The sequence below is a fragment of the Tinamus guttatus genome, unplaced genomic scaffold, assembly GCF_059628265.1.
Source record: "Tinamus guttatus ecotype Peru unplaced genomic scaffold, ASM5962826v1 Tinamus_guttatus_pri_ptg000318l, whole genome shotgun sequence".
NCBI lineage: Eukaryota > Metazoa > Chordata > Aves > Tinamiformes > Tinamidae > Tinamus > Tinamus guttatus.
Genome location: NW_028288852.1, coordinates 443,160 through 463,338, shown reverse-complemented (window position 1 = coordinate 463,338; position 20,179 = coordinate 443,160). Strand labels below are relative to the sequence as shown.

General features: G+C 44.5%; 1 protein-coding gene across 2 annotated transcripts in view; it reads left to right on the top strand.

The window, feature by feature from the left end:
- TIAM1 (TIAM Rac1 associated GEF 1) overlaps positions 1-3,206 on the top strand; it is a 147,610-nt gene extending 144,404 nt beyond the window's left edge. For both annotated transcript variants that reach the window (XM_088528957.1, XM_088528956.1), the window contains 2 exons: positions 618-790; positions 2,737-3,206. In XM_088528957.1, the coding sequence (XP_088385083.1) occupies positions 618-790; positions 2,737-3,206 (643 nt within the window). The remainder of the gene's footprint in view (positions 1-617; positions 791-2,736) is intronic.
- Positions 3,207-20,179: the final 16,973 nt, after the last annotated feature.

The following is a 20,179-nucleotide window of genomic DNA, read 5'->3' as shown; positions in this document are numbered from 1 at the left end:
GTGGATCTTTATGCAAACTTGTGTGCTTATGTTTCTTGTTCCTCCAGGGCCTTTCATGCTAACGTATACCCTGTTCTTGGGGCACTGTCCTTTATCTGAAAAAGAAAACTCCTGTTATTTTTGTTATAGCAATGGTGGTGATCACCCTAATTCGTTCTAGGCTTTAGGTCAGAACTTGGTGCATAAGTTCACCAGTTCAGCAGAGCTGATAGGAAGCTGGTTCCCACTTCTCCCAGTGGTGATTGTGGGAATTCTGCTCTGTGTGTGCTTATGTGAGACAAACTGAGATTTAATTAGCCGCCATAGGTCAGCTTGATGTTTATCTGACAAGTTTAAGCGTGTGGTTAAGGGAAGGGAAGCCTCAAGAAAGGTAAATGGCTAAATGTTCTTTTAATGAATGATGTATTTATTTCCTTGAATGTCCATTGCAGTGGCTATAGAAGTAGCTTTGCTTTGAAAATACTATATTAAACTGAGTCTTATCGGTGAGATGAACATGCCAGTTGGTTGGAACTGTCTTAAATTACAGTACTGGTTGTTAAGTCTGTCATTTTCAGCACGCTTGAAGCAATTTCCAAGAGTTAACTCTGCCTTTTCAATTCCTGCCTATTTTTCAGTTCTCCAGAACACAGGAAGGACTTTCTGAAGGCCGTGCACTCGATTCTACGGGATAAACACAGAAGGCAGCTTCTTAAAACCGAAAGTTTACCCTCATCCCAGCAATATGTTCCTTTTGGTGGAAAAAGATTGTGTGCTCTAAAAGGTGCAAGGCCAGCCATGAACAGGGCAGGTACTGTAGGGCTACAGACTTTCAAGATCCCAGTAACCCCAGCACCATTGTAGGACATGTGGTGATGTCTATTACTTGTATATTAGGATTAGCATTCTCTCCTGTATATGCAGAAGTTGCTGTTTTTCCATGCTTCGCCTCCTTGAGAGCCTTAAATTGCCACTGTTTACCTTGCTTTGCACTTGAGGCTCAGCTTCAGAGAGTCCTTTTGGCATGGAAGGAACAAGCAGGATTCCTGTCAATACCGATTGGCCGTGCACTTTAAACTGGAAATAGGGTTCAGCTGAACAAAGCAGAAGCCCACTGCGTCTTTCATAAACAAAAGCATGTATAGAATTTCTAAACTAACCCTAGCACTTTTTAAACTAAAATGCACATGAAAAATCACCTCCTCCAAACGACTGGCTTGGTTTGAAGTGACAACTTTCTGTGCCTCCCATTTTAGCCTTTTCAACCTTGATGCTAAAGGGCTCATGCTTCTACATCGCACATCTTAGAGGCATGCACTTGATACTATTTTATTTTATTTTGGAATGGTTTGACCTAAACCATGGATTTTCCTTTTCAGTTGACTTTAGGCAAAGCAATGAGAAAATCCCAGGGAAAGGCAGATTTTCATTTTCAGAACACTAGATGATGGAGGGAAGAAACACTTGAAAACACCTGAAAAGTGCACAACACACAGCTGTGTGTTCTGGTCTGTTTTTGTTTTTCTTTTGTTTTTCTGCTTGTTAGATCCAGCAATGCAGAGACCCAGGCTCTCTGTTCCTATCCTGTAGTGAGCAGGCCAGAGCAGGAGCATGGCTCGTCACTTGAGGGGCTGCCAGCCATCTGCCTCAGAGACATTTAGCAGCATAAGCATGAAGAATCAGGGGAAGGCCAAAAGCAACCGTTTTGCCCCAGGGCTCTCAGCAACCTGTGGGGCTTATCTGCTGCAGATGCTAAACCTTGTGGTAGTTTGGCTCATCAATGCACTTGCATGATGAAATCTCTGGGGATTCAAATCTTAGAGCCCGGACCTCTCAGTATAGTTTTTTTTTTTTCTTTAAAAAAAAGAATAGCTGAGCTATTGTAGTCACTCAACAATGCCTGGTGGAAGGCTCAGGGATGTGAAAACGTAACCCCCAAACTGCTAGAGTTTGATAGAAGCATCTTGAAAGTGCTAAAGTGCTGTTTCGTGGAGGGGGACAAACTCTGCCCTCGGAGCTCACCCGCTTGCGATGGAGCTACGTGTGTGTGCACGTAAAGCACTGGAGCGCCTGCAGGTCCTTCGGCTGCAGGATCCGGCCCCGGCTTTGTCTCACAAGCCTCTTATGAAGATGTTTCAACATGGAAGATGTGAATTTGCTAATTGGGCCAGTTGCAAAAGCTAGTAGACCAGCTGGTGCTGAGTAAGGAACTTTTGAAAGCTTTTCCATTCTTTGGGGGATTTTTTTTTTTTGCTTGCCTTCCCCCCCGCCCCTTTCCCCAGTAGGGAGGGAGTGGGGGAGGGACTAGCACAGCCAGAACGGGGACCCTGTGTCCCCGTAGAGCCACACGACGAGTCCTGCGTGGCGAGCGTCAGGCCTGGGCACCCGTGGCCTTGCTCTCTGTGGTGCAGGGCCGCGCGGTGCCATCGTGAGAAGCCCTTGGTGCTGCCTGCCTGGAGGAACAGGAGCTGTGGCCACGTACCCCGCTGCGGATCTGGGAGGCAGAAACCCCTCCTGCAGCCAGAGCAAGCGCAGGGCTCGGGAGCCGAGCGTGTCTTGCCCGTAGGGAGGATGCTGAGCCACTCGGGTCGTTCTTGGGAGGCTGCCGTTGTTGTGCCTAGGCCAGCAAGCGTGAAACACCGGGCAGGCTTAACTGCTTTAAAGAGAGTTGTACCATGTGTAAAAAGCTTAACTGCTTTAAAGAGAGTTGTACCATGTGTAAAAAGCCCCTGGGGTTTTATCTTTGTGTGTGCGCAGTGTCAGCCCCGAGCAAGTCTCTCGGGAGGCGGCGGCGGCGGCTGGCCCGGAACAGGTTTACCATTGACTCGGACGCCGTCTTCGCGAGCAGCCCCGAGAAGGAGCCGCAGCAGCCGGCGCACGGCGGGGACACTGACCGCTGGGTGGAGGAGCAGTTCGACCTCGCCCAGTACGAGGAGCAGGAGGACATCAAGGAGACGGACATCCTCAGCGACGACGACGAGTACTGCGAGGCCGTGAGGGGCGCCGCGGCGGCCGAGCGCGACCTGCGCGAGCGGCTGCAGGCGGCCTCGCTGGCGGGCGGCCCGCCCTGCCGGCCCGCGGACTCGCACGCCTCCCGCATGGGCCAGCTCAAGAAGCAGGCGGCGCTGTCGGGCATCAACGGCGACGCGGAGGGCCACGGCGACGAGGTGGTGTGGGTGCGGCGCCAGGACTTCGTGCCGCCGAGGAAGCTCAACACGGAGCTGTAGCGGCGCCGCGGCCCGGCCGCGCCGCTGGGCTCCGCGCCGGCCTCCGCGCTCCGCATCCCAACCCGGAACACGCTTACGGTCCTGTCTTACGCTACCAAGGGCTTCTGCACCGTTTTATTTATTCTGAGATAATCAGGGGCGGAGGTTTAAACGGGGGGGAGAACAGCATCACTGGGAAACAGGTTACTGTGGGTGTCCTGCCTGCGTGCAGCAAACTGGCTTCAGCTATAGCACAAGGTTCAAAGGGTTGGATGGCTGTGAAATGTCAGCCAGAGGCTCATCTCCTGAGCGAGGAAACTGCCTTTTTAACCTGTACAGTCGCAGTATTCTTCCTACTTTTCCCTCTTTCAGTGTAAGAGAATATACGTGTATTTTAGGAATGCGTGAGGAAAAGGTTTGGGATTTATGTTGTGTCGAGTCCTCTTGGTCTGTGGCTGGTCTAACTTACTGTCAATGTTGGAAGCTCTAGTTTTACATGATATTATAAAGATGCCAAACTCTCTTAAAAGAGATCCAAATTTAACACTTGAAGAAATATTTTTTTGTATTTTACCTGAGATGCAGGGGCACAAAGGGATAAGAATTTTACAGTGTTAGCTTAGCTCCAAGTCTAGGATACGAGGCTAGCTTTTTTGCAGAGGGTTAGGAATGGTGGTTTTATATTAAAATATGAACTGGAAACTCTTATTTAGTATAACTTTCTTCAGGAAAAAAAAAAGGATTATTGTATATGTTTGAGACTGGAGTTTAGTTAGATAATAAAAATAAAAAAAAAATAAAATATCATGACTGAATTGCAGTGGGCTAAACTGATCCCTGATGTAACTGCACTGGAACTAGTGTGGCAGCATCACGGATTGGTTTGGTCTGCTCTCAGAGTTTGGGCTTAGGGGACAGGGAAATCATGGCCAAAAAACTGACCTCATCCACTTACTTCCCTATTGTGGATGAAACTAGTGTATTTTAATTCCTTTATAAAAGCTTTTCCACTGCAATAGAATATGAACAAGTTCTAAACAAGCAAACCTCTTTCACATTTTGAATCATTTATTTAAGCATCTAAAACAGGGTAAGATGTGACTAAAATCTTGTGGTTTTTAAGTAGATTTCCACATTCAAAACACAAAATAGCACTTTTTTTTTCTTAAAGATTTATATAGCGTTCCCATTTCAGTTTCAGCTATGGAAAAAAAAAGGATTATATGAAAATTTTCTTCTTTTTGTATCTATTGATGTTTGACACATTGGTAGGTACTTTGAAAACCTGAAATTTTTATAATAGCTTTAGGATTATATTTTATAAAATCTGCTCTGACTATATTTTAAAACATAACAAAAATTATTCCCTAAAAAAAATAAAAAAATAAATCCATCACTGTCTTTGTGTCCCAGCTAGCATTTCCTCTTGCCCTCCTTTTCTGGTTTCTGGTGCACTATACTTGATCTTATGAAAGCTTTCTCTATTAACTTTTTGCTATCTTCTGATTTCGTTTTTTTCCTAAAAGCTTTAGAAAGGTTTCTATACCCTTTGTATTATCACCTCATTGTTTTATATCATCCACCAGTCAGTTGTGTCCCGATGTATTAGAAAAGCAGAGGTTTTAGCTGTCCTGTACTGTACCCAGTGGAACACAGTCCGTTCTGGAATACTGGAAGGCTGGTACTTGAGAGGTACCATGTTCTTGTACATAATGTCACGACATGTCTATGTCAAAGGTTCTTATATATTTCTTTTATAAGCTGAAAGAAGGTCTATTTTTATGTTTTTAGTTCTATGAATGGAACGTTGTAAATGCCTGTCAGAAATAAAAAATACTGGAGAAAAAAAAATGAAGGTGGTGCTGGATGTTGAGCATGCGTGGCGGGAGAGCTGCCCTTCCCCGCGAGGGCAGGCGGGAAGGGAGGACGTGGCGCTGTGGGGGTCACTGTCCCTGCTTGAGCAGCCCGAGGGGCCTTTGAGTGCCCGGGGTTTCCTCCCTTAGCAGTCCTTGCTCTGCATCCTTCGTGGATGTCCCCTTAGAGCGGGTCCGGTCCGTTGCAGCTTTCAGCAACACGGTTGGGTTTGATTTTGGGCTGAATATCGCCGCCTCCGACCTGCACGGGGTGAGCTTCAGTTTGCCCCTGTGTGAAAGGCTGGTGCAAAAGGGCTGGGCCTCCCTTTCTCTCCTGTTGAAACCAAATGTATCCATTTATGGGGAATATCTGTGTTGGAAACCTTGTTGATCAGTTGGAAAATGGAAAACAAGGCAGACAGGATGGCCAGGTGCTAAAGGCAAGTATTTGACCCCAAGGTGAGTACCTTGCAGCAAAGCAAAGCTTTCCTTCATGAGAAATCAAGAGAAAACCTCCGATTTCCACCTGCCTCCCTTTTCTGTGATTAGCTAGCTGCCAAACTTCTTAACATTCAAGCCACACTTCTCCCCCAATCCCTGAGATTTCCTTAGTTCTCGTGGCACAGGAGTGCAACATGCCACTGCTTGTTTCCGCAAGTACAAATGAGCACAATTCTGAATAGCTACAAAGTTCTGTTTTATACGTTCCCATGCTTTTCGTTAGATGTGTGTTTGTGTTGGTCTCTTCCATAATTCAGTTCTTACTTGCTGCAATAGTGTTCCCAGCAACTGACTTCTTTGGTTTTCAGATCATCTAACAAGCTGCTTACAGAGCTAGTCCTAATACAGTAAGATGATCTTTATTTTTTTGATACAACTAAACGATACTATGTAATGCAATAGTGTTAAATAGGCAGAAAGCCTCATGCTGCCCCGTGGTTCCTGTATTTTCCCCTGCTGGTCTCTGTTGTTTGTGTAGGCCCTACAGTGAGGCCTGAGCTGTCCAGACTAAGCCCAGTCTTGTTGGGGCAGCACCCCTTAGTCTCAGGGTGAGGAGCTGCTGTGGGCAGGAGGTTGCCCCTAGGTTTCAACCCTACAATGTGGAAGAGATTAGAAAAGTCATTTATTAGGGAGAAAAAGCCCTCTTGTATTCCCGGTGCTGCCAGAGGAGCCTTGCGCAGCTCCTTGGTCGTACCCACGGTGGAAGAGGCGCAGCAGCCACTCGGTCTCGCGGGGTTTGGAAAGCAGAGGCATCGCTTAGCGATCAGCGTTGTCTTTACCAGCTGCTTTGCTTGCCCCTGTTTCAGAGCAACGCAGGAAATAAATACTCTGTTTCTGAGGCTATTACTTTGGCAAGTAAAATGTTGAGGATGCGAGCCCGTTGTCTGTGTGTTAAATGTGGCCAGACAATCATGGAGAGAGCAAACAGTGCCACCTCTCCGAGGCTTGTGTTCCTGCTCTCAGAGTCCTACACTGGCAACCTGTTTTCTGTTCCCTTTAATTTTACTCTTAGCAATTGCTGGGGAAGTTCTGCCTTATATTCCCCAGTCCCTTCAGTGGCAAGAGCTGCAATGAAAGAAAGTTCTCAGAAAATTACTTCCTCCATTTCCCATTTTCCTTCAGCCGCAGCCTATCAATAGCAGCCGGCACCTCCGCGGCATATCAGGGCATGAGCCTGAGCAGAATTTTGCAGGGATGAGATCCTGGAGCAGCCGCAGAGCCTGGCTAAACCGTTCCAGCTTGAACACTGAGAAATGGAGGCAGGTGGAGCCCGTGGCGGTTTCGCCGCGATGCTGATGAAATGCTTTCAGGAGGCTGCCCTTGTTTCTCCCTTAGCCTAGATGATGCTTCCTGTTCATTAAGGTAAAGAAATAATCAGCTGTCGTGGAGAACCATTTCTCGTGGCGGAGCAGCAAAGTGATGAGCAAAGTCACTTCTCCGTTTGTTGCTTCTTCAGCAACTGTCAAGTTACTTGCCCATTACATAAATCTGGGAATACACTAATATTGCAGCATCAAATTCATTTTCTCTTTCTGAGTCCTTGTTCCCACTCAGCTTTTTTTTTTTTTTTCCCTCAGTTGAAGCAAGACGTTTGAGAACAGAAAATGCAGAAATGCAGTCCTAACCCACCATCTTTTGCACATCAGACATAAGGCTACCACAGCCCTTTCTCACAAAGTCGGGGCCACAAGCATCCCAACATACATACAAAATACAGTATTTTCAAGGCAGGCCTGCTTGGGAACGGTTGCCTGCAAGGGACGATAGTGCAGGGGATGCATCCAGCCTCCTGTATACGGCCACCCAGCACCCTGCCTCAAGCAGCACCCGTCAACACGTGTCTAAGGAAGCAAAAGAGCAGAACAAACATCTGTGACGCTTCCCCCGCCACGCTGCCAGCCCTCACGCATTTCCAGAGCGTTTCCAAATTGGATGTGGTCTCTGTGGGTGGGATTTGCTTGCCCAAACAAAGGCACACAGGGCTGTTTTACGGTGCGATGCCTTAACATATCCCGCGCAGAAAGGAAACTGCCTTGATGTATGCAGCACTTCCCATAGCAGTGGCATCTCTTGCGGCAAATTTCATATTTGTTATGTAGCATGGGATTATTCTCAGTTTGTGACATTACTAGGTTAATCGGAAGCCTGTGGGAAATCAAAGGCAGCGAATTAAAAAAAAAAAAAAAAAAAAAAAAGTAAATAAAAAAGAGAGAAGGGGCATCATGCAGAAGGAGCACATGACTAGAAAATGGCACACGGGCAGTGACAAGCGTCCCGTGTAAGCAGGCCAAATAATTTGCTCCTGGAGAACAACTCCTTGAAATGAGGTCAGTGTCCTGAAATAAAATAAATAAATACAGGACAGAGCTCGAGGTGAATGTGTCAGCAGGGAATGTGCCAGGTGAATGTGTCAGCAGGGAATGGCCCAGCCTCTGCGCCAGCTGAGGGTCCCCTTCCCTTCCGAGAGGCCTCTCTCCCCTGTGCACAGCAGGGAACGGGCAGGGAGGGCGGGCGCCTTGCAAGGAGGCCTCGTTTCCACTGCGTGGCCAGACGAGGTCCCTCTTCCCTTACAAATACCAGCCTGGCAAGAGCTGGCGAGTTGCCTCCAATTTTTTTTTCCCATTTATTTAGTTATTTTAATAGCCCGGGGGATTACTTCTTTAATAAAACAATTTTTTTAAAAAAAAAAGAAGCACTCATTTGTTCTGTGGGCTCTCAGCATCTTCCCTTGCATCACGACGAGGCATTGCGCCGAGATACAGGATAGCTATCGACCTTGCGCGGGGTGTTATTTGGATTTTACGTCATTCAGTCAGAGAAAGTAATTTATAGGGATAGATTCAGATTCACTTCTGCTCAGTGGAGATTAAGCCCCTTTAATTAACTCCTCAAGGGGTATTAGGCAGTTTAGTATCTTTGTAGTTGTTCAACCACTAATCACATGGGGACTGATCCTCCCAGCTTTGCTCGGGCCTGGAAATCAGTGCGTCTCTCTGATTAAGGAGTGCAGTTTCTCCCTGCATCTTGTCCAGTGCTTTGTATTAACTCTCCACCAGGACTTGGGGAAGCAGAGAAAAGATGGGGATACCACCTCCTAACAGGGCATGGTGCTGAAGATTATGAGCTACTCAGGGCAGAAAGGAGGCCCATGCCAGTAAATGGGACAGACAAATATTGGAGATACAACTCTGTGACAAGCAAGGACAGGGTGGCATGACTACAACGTAGCTCAGGCAAAGACCAAGGGAGAATCACACAGAATCACAGAACAGTTGAGGTTGGAAGGGACCTCTAGAGATCATCTAGTCCATCCCCCTGCTCCAGCAGGGACACCTAGAGCACATGGCACAGGGTGGCATCCAGGTGGGTTTGGAAGATCTCCAGAGAAGGAGACTCCACAGCCTCTCTGGGCAGCCTGTGCCAGGGCTCTGTCACCCTCACAGGAAAGTTCTTCCTCACATGGAAATGGAACTTCCTGTGTTTCAACTGATACCCATAACCCCTTATCCTGTCACTGGCCACCACAGAGAAGAGTTTGACTCCATCCTCCCTACATTCTCCCCTAAGGTATTTGTACACGTTGATAAGATCCTCTCTGTCTTTTCTTCCCTAGGCTAAACGGGCCCAGCTGGCTTAGTCTTTCCTCATAAGATAGATGCTCCAGCCTGTTAATCATCTTCATGGCTCTACACTGGACCCTCTCTAGAAGCTCGATATCCTTCTGGTACTGGGGAGCCCAGAACTGCACCCAGTATTCCAGGTGTGGCCTCACCAGAGCTGAATAGAGGGGGAGGATCCCTCCCTCAACTTGCTGGCAACGCTCCTGTTGCAGGCCAGGATCCCATTGGCCTTCTTGGCCACAAAAGCACATTGCTGCCTCCTGGTTAACTTGGTGTCAACCAGGACTCCCAAATCCCTCTCCGTGGAGCTGCTTTCCAGCAGATCAACCCCTAATCTGTACTGGTGCCTGGGGTTATTCCTTCCCAGGTGCACTTGTCCTTGTTGAACCTCATGAACTTCCTCTCTGCCCAACTCTCCAACCTGTCCAGGGCCCTCTGAATGGCAGCACAGCCCTTGGGAGTGATGGCCACTCCTCCCAGTTTTGTATCGCCCACAAACTTGATGTGACATAATACTAACTTACCTGCTTAAATTTCCATCCAATCACTTGGGTGGGGAAAAAAAAAAAAAAAGCATTGGGATCTTTCAGGAAATGTTTTCCTGATCAGGCAAGCAAACAACTCATTTATAAATGGTGGCCAATTCCATATCTGCTTCTAGTTCTTTCTCAGTGGAAATCTCTGTGATTTCCTAGAGCTAGAAAATACAAATATATTAGTTTTCAGAGATAGGAATGCTATAATAACTGAATATACTTTATGCAAACCAGGGTAAGCTCATTAAAAAACATCATGTACAACACATCTTGCAATTACCCAGCACACAGACCATGACCGAACATGCCTTTGTATCAAAGCACCAGATGCATCAGCTGTGATTTCCCAACATCAGCGTGTGAGGCGAGCCCCCACAACACAGTACTCTGCTGTGTTTAGATATTTTGATACTTTGATCTAGACTTTAGACAAGAGAAGATCTAGAAAGACGAAAGAAAAGCAACATGGTTTTTGAAAGAAGAGAAGGATGTGGCAATGCAACAGAGAATGCAAGATTTATTTCCATTTAATTCATAACCAACACTTACCTATATGATCAAGTACTGAATGCTGACTCCTTCTAAATTGATGCAGCCTTCGGATAAATGTCTGTTACTGAAAGATAAATCTGGGGGAGAGCGTCTGTTTTTTTCAGTAAAATGTTGAAATTTTTAGGAATTCACAAGGACACGATTATGCAGGTAGGCAAGACCCACACAGGGGCCCTTCCCTTTTCTCCTATTATCTCTGTAAATCATGATGGTGAGAGATGCACAGCAGTTTTAAAAATGATTCTTATGCAGGATAAAAATATTACATAAAAAATAGGGCCCAGAAGAACTACTGACTTGAAAAAAAAGTCTTCATTTTGCATATTAGCAGTGACAGAGGCAAAAATGTCCCAGAACAACTACCTAACAGAAAACTGGGTATTTTTATCAGATTATCTACTGTCTGTTTTGCTGTGGTTATGAATCCTCTAAGTATGTACAAGTATGCAGGACATACAAGAAATAATTGTATTTGTTCAGTAAAAATACAAAGCAAATGAAGCAACAAATCTGTCACAGACATACATAAATGCTTATGTGAGCCAGTGGTATTGAAATAGTTTGGCATGACATTAACTGAAAAAGTATTGAGGGGAAAGGTTTTGTTTTTTTTTTTGCCTGCAATTTGTCAGCAGAAAACGGGAGTAACACAGTCACACACCAAAATAAATTTAAGAAATGGAGGTCTTCTATCTTGACTATATTACCTTGCAAATACAGTATTTTTCTTAATTATTAATCCCACTTTCCTTATATATTTGGCTTTTTAAAGCTACATTTTCTGAAGAATATTCAAGAGAAAAGATTGGCAGGACTGATGACTTGTAAAAGCATGAAAGAAGGAAGACAGAACAGACTTTTCTGGACTGGGTTGTATCCTGTTGTTCATAGGTGGCAATAATGCATCTTAATCTCAAATAATAATTTTGACAAATGTCTTTTTACCTATTTCTACCACAGCATTACAGTTCAAAGCATCCCAGCTCCTTTCCAATAAAAGTCAGTGGTGATGCTTAACAGCAAAGTTCACATTTGAGAGATGTCACACTGGCTTTGCTTCGCCTATTATGCCATATATTTGTATTTTGTCTTCTTTCTAAAATCAAAATTCTATTTGCCAAATGTTAGATGATTTAATTCTCACCTGTTTTCAGATTTGATTTAATTCAGCTTCTGGCACTACACATCAAAGCTTTGAAACTAAAGCTTGACTTGATGTTGGTGGCTCTTTTTGGTGACGTAGTTTATACTCATTTTTCTAGATTTTTACTGATATTAGTTAGTTCTGGTTTGTATACAAACAGCAATTACTCTATTTATTTTGTATTTGAGAATAGCCTAGTCCACAAAATGTCTTGTACTGGCAGATGGTGCTCTGAATTCATAAAGTTTACCTCTTTCTTTATAATCACAGTTTGTTGTTTGATCCACTAGAGGTCTGTGCTACCCTTCAGAGCTGGACAAAGTTGGGCAAAGAGGAACCTGATGAAGTTAAGTTAAGACAAGTGCAGGGTTCTGCCTCTTAGTGGGAATAATCCCCAAACCAGTACAGGATGGGGACTGACCTGCTGGAGAACAGCTCTGCAGGGAAGGATCTGGGATTTCTGGTGGACAACACATTAATTGTAAGCCAGCAAAGTGCCCTTGTGGCCAAAGCCAATGGTGTTCTGGGGTGCATTAGGAAGAACATTGCCAGAAGGCTGAAGAAGGTGATCCTCCTCCTCCCTTACCCAGTCCCCTGGTGAGGCTATATCTGGAGTGCAGTGTCCAGTGCTGGGCTTCCCACTACAAGAGAGAATGGAGCCCCTGGAGAGAGTCTGGCACATCAAAGATGATAAGGGGACTGCAGCATCTTTCCTGTGAGGAGAGGCTGAGAGAGCTGGGCCTGTTTAGCCTAAAGAAGAGAGGGATGAGAGGGGATCCTATTAGGGCACATGAATATCTTAACGGAGGATGTCAAGAGGATAGGGCCAGACTATCTTCAGTGGTGGCCAGCACCAGGACAGGAGGCAATGGGCACAAACTGAAACATAGGAAGTTCCATCTGAATATGACGAAAAGCTTCTTGACTGTGAGGGTAACAGAGCACTAGGACAGGATTCCTTGAGAGGCTGTGGAATCTGCTTCTCTGGAGATATTCCCTGGATGTGCTCCTCTGTGATGTATTCTGGGAGACACTGCTTGAGCCGGGGGGTGGGTTGGACTAGATGATCTCTAGAGGTCCCTTCCAACATTAATCATTCTGCGACCCTGTGGTTTACCCGCAAAAGGTGAATATTTCCATGGCCAGTCAAAATATATAACCAATAATGATCTACATCTGTATTTTCCTTTTAGCATGCAGATTAAAAGAAACTATTACAGTCCAATGTGGCGTATAGAGTTTTGGGGCTAGGACTATCCAGGCAAGCAAATGAGCTGGTATGTAGCTTACAATCATTTGCATAGCTAAAAAATAAAAAATAAAATAAAATAGCCTGCCTGTCTTCTGGATAAGGGTATAATACAATAATTTTCCAGAGGAAATATTCAGTTTGCCTGGATTCCCTGGACGTCTTGAAAAGAGAAAACTATTTATGAAAGCTAAAATACTGCACCAAAGGAAAAAGAAGGTACTGGCTCAAATGAAGGGTCAACAAGTGTGATCTCTCTCTAGCAGGAAAAAATCCTATCTTCAGAGGCTAGCACTTCACTGAGACCGGAAGAAAAACACGGTCCTATTTTAGCCATATAAAGTTATACACAAAAAGGAACCTGTGCTAGCTGGCAAAAAGCGTCCTATTATCTGTCCTCCCTCCTTCCACCATGCTCCCCTTCCTTCACACCACGTCAGGTGCTTACACAGGAAAGCAGTTCAGATCACAGAGTCATTTCATCTGTACCATCAGGCAGGAAGTCAGTATCAGAAGACAGGGGATAGTAATAGCAGTGGGAACCACTCTCCTACGCCCTGCAAGATATGGCCTTGGAGTACGAGCAATCCTGTGGAGGACATCTCAGCCCTTTCCTTTTGCCAAAGATAGAACCTGTGCCTCAGAATGGTTACAGAATATTACTTGCAATTTATTATATCCTTTTTCCTGGCAAATCTACTATACAGTTTACACCCTGCTAACATTAAGAAGCTAAAACATCATCTAATCAGAAGGAAAGTTCAAGTGCATCTTCATTGTGCTAGTAAGTTTCAATTCAACTCATCTGACACATAAAAAAGCAAAAAATAAAGAAAAAAAAATAGCAAAACATGCTTTTAGGAAAACTACCAGGCACAGACCTGTCTGGTTTAAATTATCACATGAATTAATCCTAGCTGATTCACACAACAAGAAAAATAAACATTAAATGAATATTGAAGCAGTAGCGTAAGTAGTTATAAGCTATTACTAAGATTACAAAACAAATTAGTAAGAGGTTATCATCCATAGAAAAGACAGACAATATAAGATAATAAAGAAGTTAATAGTGCCTTCCAACCTATCATAACTAAGCAAATCCACTCACAATATGGCCCTGGCTGGGTGCACTGAATGCAATAAAACACACTGTGAAAATCTAGACCTTTTATCTATTATTTTCGTTAGTTCTTTTTGTTAAGGATCTCAAGATTCTTAATTTTCTCAAGATTTTACCTATTTATACAGGTCTAAGATCACAGGCAATACACTACGCTCTTTCCCCCCCAAAAAGGGCTTCATTCAGGTAGAACTGCAGCAGTGCAATACTTTATTTAGTTTAATAAGAAAATTAATGATGACAAAAGCATAAAGTGAAAGGAGATATGAATAAATCCAGCGCAGACTGCCTTCTGACCTCTTGGTCAGGGGACCTAAAATTCTCTTGCAGGCAATTTCTTGTTCTGGAAAATGTTCGATCCTTTCCAAGGAACAGCCCAGCTGTAGACCAGAGATTTAACAGCAAATTAAGAACTCTCCCTGCTATGATAGGAATTTCAGAAAAACAAAAATAAAATAATATGAAGCCACCACCACAAAAGTGATCTGCCAGCAAATTCCCTTGCAAAAACCCAAGATCTTTACTAATATTTAAAAATTATTTCTATGTATTTTTAGGAAAAAAAAATCTGTAATTGTCAACTGATGTGAAATAAAAAAGAAAAACAGAAGATAGAATAATACTGGAATATCGAATGTACAGGAACTGCCAAGATTTTATATTACCTGTAACTAAACTTACTTCCTTTTATTTTTGAAAAATAACTTTTATTTCACTTTTCACAGCCACATTCTACTTTTAATGCATGTAATTACACATCCTAGTTATTTGACAAATGCCACATCAAAAAAATTTATCATCTGCATTCACCTCAGCTGTTAATCATCTTTTTTTCCTTTCTGCTTTATAAAATTCTTGAATCACCTCTATCACTCAGTTTCGGAGCATCTAGCACAACTAATTATATGATTAAAAACATGCGTGTAAATTAGACTGAAACTAACTTAGAAGATGACTCTTGAGCATTTATGTGCTTGTAAATAACCCAAATGATTTCACACATACTACAGAAATATGCACCACTTTCTTATTCACAGTTTGGAGTTCCACAAGAGACTTACAAACTTACAAAATAAAAGCACTTCTCCCAAAAATGCCTAAGCCATATTTTCTTCAGAGGGTTCCTATCCACCTGCAGACAGTTCTAGTCTGAGTTGTGACATGTCAGTGGTGATGGAGCTGCAGACAATTACTTCCAAAGGTTAGTGTTTCTTTGGTGATTGTCTCTCTGATGACTGTAGATACCCAATAAGGCTTCTTTTAAAGTGCTAACGAAGTCTAGTAGCAAAAACAAACAAAAGGAAGGTGAGGACAATTTGCAAAGACGAGCAGGGCAAAACCATTTAGTATATGTAATAGCTATAATGTTTTTGTGGGCCGGATTTTTCCTGACTGTTATTGAGCAGCTCAGTCAGGGTACATACAGGCTATCTGATGTCCATGTTCTACCTAACAGTAACTAGACCTAACTCCCCTATGTAGTGCTGCTTCGAGGTTATTTAAAAGGTTTTCAGACTATTATTTAATATGTGAAGCTTAATAGTAAGCTTTATTTTTAAGATGCTTTGCTCAAGAAGCATCTTCATGATTCAAGATGTATCGACCTTGAACTCTATTGATAGGCCCCAAAATGACTGGTTGTCCACAGGCACGTGGAATTTCGGCTTATGGGCTGGTGTTGTTCTTGGGAAGTGCAGCTGACTATTGCCATCAATCATTTTTCATGCCAACAGGCCTACAGGAGACTGGGTTTCCCAATGCATTTCTAGGGGACCCCACCCAGAGCTATTAATCCCTCTCCAAACATATCAATACCTGTCGATATCCAAACACCATGGGGCCTATTCAATTCCACACCTATCCAAAGCCACACCTATTCATATCGATATCTATAAGCCCCAATGGTAGGCAAATAAAGAATTAACAACTGAAACTGCAGAATTGTATGAATCAAAGCAACACAGATTCACAGAATGGTTGAGGTTAGAAGGGAGCTCTAGAGATTATCTAGTGCAAGGCCTGGCTCAAGCAGGGATCCTAGAGCACATCCGGGCAGGTCTGGAATATCTCCAAAAATGGGGACTCCATAATTTCGCTTGGAAGACTATTACAGTGCTCTGCCACCCCAACAGTAAAGAAATTCTTTCTCATATGCACATGAAACTTACTGTGTTGCATTGTGTGCCCTTTGCTGTGGCCTTTCTAGCCCCGTTCCTCATGGGGCTCAAGGCTTTGTCTCTGTTAAGCCTAACCCTCACCCTAACCCCAAGCCTGAGGTCGTCAGGGATAGTGCTGGCTATATGGCAAATATGATCCCAGAACCACTCTGGACATAGCGCTACATTTCCTTCAGCATGCTCTTTCTAAAAGTGCTCCCCATGGGGATCTAAATTTTCTCCCTCTCAACCCCAACCCTAAACCCTAGAAGACCTCTGTGCAGCAGTAGTGTACAACTCCTCCCTGGGTTGGGTGCCTCCTGCCCAAAGAGGCACCTCTCAGTCCTAGGGATGGCTGGAGAAGCAAGCAGTTGCCTTTCACTAAACATTGATACGATGGAAGGAATTTTGGGGAGGCTTGCTCAGAAAAAAGATTAGCAGACTGACAAACTCTGAAAGATAGGGCTCACTAGCAATAGGAAGTGTAGCAAACTGGAAAATTCAGCACCGATGTAGAATCTCTCAGCAAACCAGTCGTCCACCTGCACATGTGCAAAGAAGAACTAAAAAACCTTTGAGAAGAAGGAAACAAGGCTGAAAATTTAACAAAACCAAACAAGTAATGAAAAAAACAGAATAGCTCTAACAATGGAAAAAAATGTTTATCTAGCAAAGCTGTCCAGTCAAGCCAAAAAAAAACAAAAAAAACAAAGGCACATAATATCAAAGGAATTTTAAAACAGAAAACTTAGTAGCAGCTGAGAAGCATTTAAAACCCTTCAGGTGTGCAGGGGGAATTACAGTAAGATTGGGTGAACTGCTCAGTGATTGGCCAGTGAGAGGGCATGGGCGGTCTTGCAAGGAATAAAAGCCAGGAATGGGAGGAAACCCTCTTAGAAGCCCCATGGTCTTATGTGGTGTGGGATGATCCTATCAGTAAAGGCCCCCTTACTGGTAAGGGCCTTGGGCTGGCAGCGCTGCTTTAGACCTAATACTGAGGTCAGTGGACCAACTAATGGGTAAATGGCAAGTAAGGTCCTAGCCCCAGTCTGGGTATAGCACTACATTTCCTTTGGTATCCTGGCTTGTATCAGGAATGGTGTAGCCAGCAGGACTAGGGAAGCGATTGTCCCCCCGTGTTTGGGTCTGGTGAGGTTGCACCTCTAATACTGTTGAGTTTTGGCACTAGCACTATAAGAAGTTCATTGAGGTGCTGGAACATGCCCAAAGAAGGACAACCCAACTGGTGAAGGGGCTGGAACACAGACCTCACCAGGAGCAGCTGAGGGAGCTGGGTTTACTTCCTCTCAAAAAGAGGAAACTCAACGGGAGACCTTATTGTTCTCTACAACTACCCGAAAGGAGGTTGGAATGAGGTGGGGGTTGATCTCCAGAATAACCACAGATAGAACAAGAGGAAATGGCTTCCAGTTGTGGCAGAGAAGGCTCAAGTTAGACATTAGGAAGAATTTCTACATGGAAAGAGTAGTCAAGCATTGGAGCAGGCTGCTCAGGAAAGTGGTGGAGTTGCTGTCCCTGGCAGTGTTCAAGAAGCGTGTAGGTGAGGCGCTCAGGGACATGGTTTAGCAGGTATGGTTTTGAAGGGTTTAAGGTTAGGCTCAATGATTCTGTGCCTCTAGCATGGTTTCTATGGGCCTCTAGGCTTGCTCTCTTAATCCTTACCCTAGAATTAACCCTAAGCCAGAGGTCACCAGGCTAGTTCTGGCTAAATGATAAATAAGGTCCTAACATCAGCCCGAATATAGCACTACATTTCCTTTGGCATGCCCCTTGTATCTGACTCTCCATGGAGCTCTAGGCTTTCTCTTTCTCTTAACCCTAGCCTAACTCTATCCCTAAGACTACTGAGATCATTAGGCTTAGTGCAGGCTAAATGGCAAATATGGTCCCAGAACCACCTTGATATACTGCTACATTTCCTTTGGTGTTCCCTTTCTAGCCCTTCTAGACTCATTCAGTCTTTTCTTAAAGCAATTTTCTACTTCTTTTTGAGTTGTTTTCTACCCTCCACTGTAATACAGTTTCTCATAAGGTTCTGCCTTGTTCATATCTTTATTTGCATTAGATCTGAAACACTTTTACATGGGGCTGCCAAAAGGTAGCTTCCTGCATCCATACTTGGCTTTTAAATATCTCAGAGTCAAGGCCTTGGGAATGTTTCTCTCCCACTGATCTCAGCTCTCTCTGGCTAAAGCAACTCTTCTCTAGGCCTCTAGGTTTAAAGATTTTAAAGATATAGGGTGCTTTTCTTCTTCTCTCACCCTGTATTTACAAAAAAAAAAAGGGGGGGGGCAAAGAGGTATAAAATGATTCTCCTTGATGCAAGACTGCCTGGAGAGATAATGGAACTGTAAGAAGATCTGAGACGTACAGTTTTATCTGTTGCTATTATCCACTCAGCCACATAAAATGATTGCAAGTTCTACAGTGTTGAAGTATAGTCCTCACATCCCTTGTTCTGCATGTGTTTCCTCACCAGGATCGAATAACTTGCACATGAAAAACCACGTATTCTTCCAATTCTCTCCTACCTGGCTGCTGTTTCACAGGGGCTTGGCATTGCGGGGTTCTGCAGTAAGTCCTCTGACTTTGAAAACACGTGTCTACTTCAGTCTCACCCTTCTGTCTTTTTCACCTTCTGGGTGTCTAGGCCCAGCTGTCCAAAATCGTTCTTCCCCCAGAAGTAAGTAGCTCCAGAACCTGACATGGTGAGGCTGGCAGCTCCCCCAGCAGCGATCTGAGCAAGTGCAGTGCCCTCTAACCCCTCCACAAGCTGCAGGTCTGCGGTGCTGTTGACTTGTCCTCCCTCTCCAAGCTGTCTGTGGGTGTTCTGGCCCCAGGTGAAGAGCTCACCTCCTTAACGTGGGGAGCGCAAGAGATCAGGTCTAGCACTCATGCCTCCCTACAGTCTTCCTGGGTGTGGTAGGAGGGGGTGTGCTCACAGAGGAAAAGCATGTATAGAAGAGACTGTTTGGACTATTTGCTGATAGAACTGTTTCCTAGTTCTATCAGCAACCTAAAAACTAAGAAAGACTTAGGCAAATAGATGCTGTACCACAAGACTGAGCAAAGGAAGAGCATCTGTTATCAGTGTGGCCTAGCGTGTTCTTGCCTCCTTCCCTGAGACCTCTCATGTGCTTTCACTAGGGGGGCTCTGCTCTCCAGCAATAAGTGGGAAGAGCGTGCAGCTTGTGGCAAAATAATAGCAGGCAGCTCAGCTGTCCTGATGGTTTGTGTGCAAGCATGCAAAACCTCACCAGATCTGCCTCTGGACAGACACTGCGCTTGTACATTGCAAGTAAAATACAGTCATATACCTATCCCATGGCAAAAGTCCTCTCAGCACAGCTACCTTTGCACTACTTTTATTCCTCTAGCTTCATTATTCCTTTCTACTTCAATGGCACCTCTACAGTCTCTCTCAACCTTAAGCCTAATTTTTAAAACCTTTTCAGACTGCTCTGCCACCGTGACTCCCATCTGAACCAGAACACAAAGTCCTCCTTGTGTAACTCCCTTAGCACTGTTCTCCTCCCTCTAGCGAGCAGCCCCTTTCCACATTCACTCCAATGGCATCTCTGCACTCTCCCTCAGCCCTAACCCTAATTTTGATTTTTTTTTTAAGACCATGATCCCCATTGGTGGGCCAGAACATAAAGTCCTCCCAGCACAGCTCCCTTGGCACCTATCCCCTAGCTTTAGCAGCCCCTTTCCGCACTGTCTATGCTCTCTCTCTTTCTCAACCCTAACTCTAATTTTGAAAACCTTTTTCAGACCTATGCTGGCAACATGGCACCCAGTGGTGGCTCCAACTAGAAATCCTCCTAGCACAGCTTTCTTAGCACCTCTCTGCTTTCTTTAGCAGCCCCTTTCCACTTCAATAGCACCTTTACACTTTCCCTTTCTCTCATGCCTAACCCTAATTTTGACATTATTTTCAGATCCGTGCAGCCACCACAACTCCCATTTGTGGACCAGAACACAAACTTTTCCCAGCAGAGCTCCCTTAACACTGCTCTCCTTCCTTTGGCAGGTCCTTTCTACATTCCTTTTCTCCATTAGTATCTCTACACTCTCTGCATCTCTCAAACCTATCCTACTTTTGAAAACATTTTTTCAGGCCTGTGCTGGCACCACAATCCTCATTTGTGGACCAGAACATAAAGTCCTCCCAGCACAGCTCCTTTGGCAGTACCCTCCTTCCTTTAGCAGCCCCTTTCCACTGCCACTCCAATGGCACAT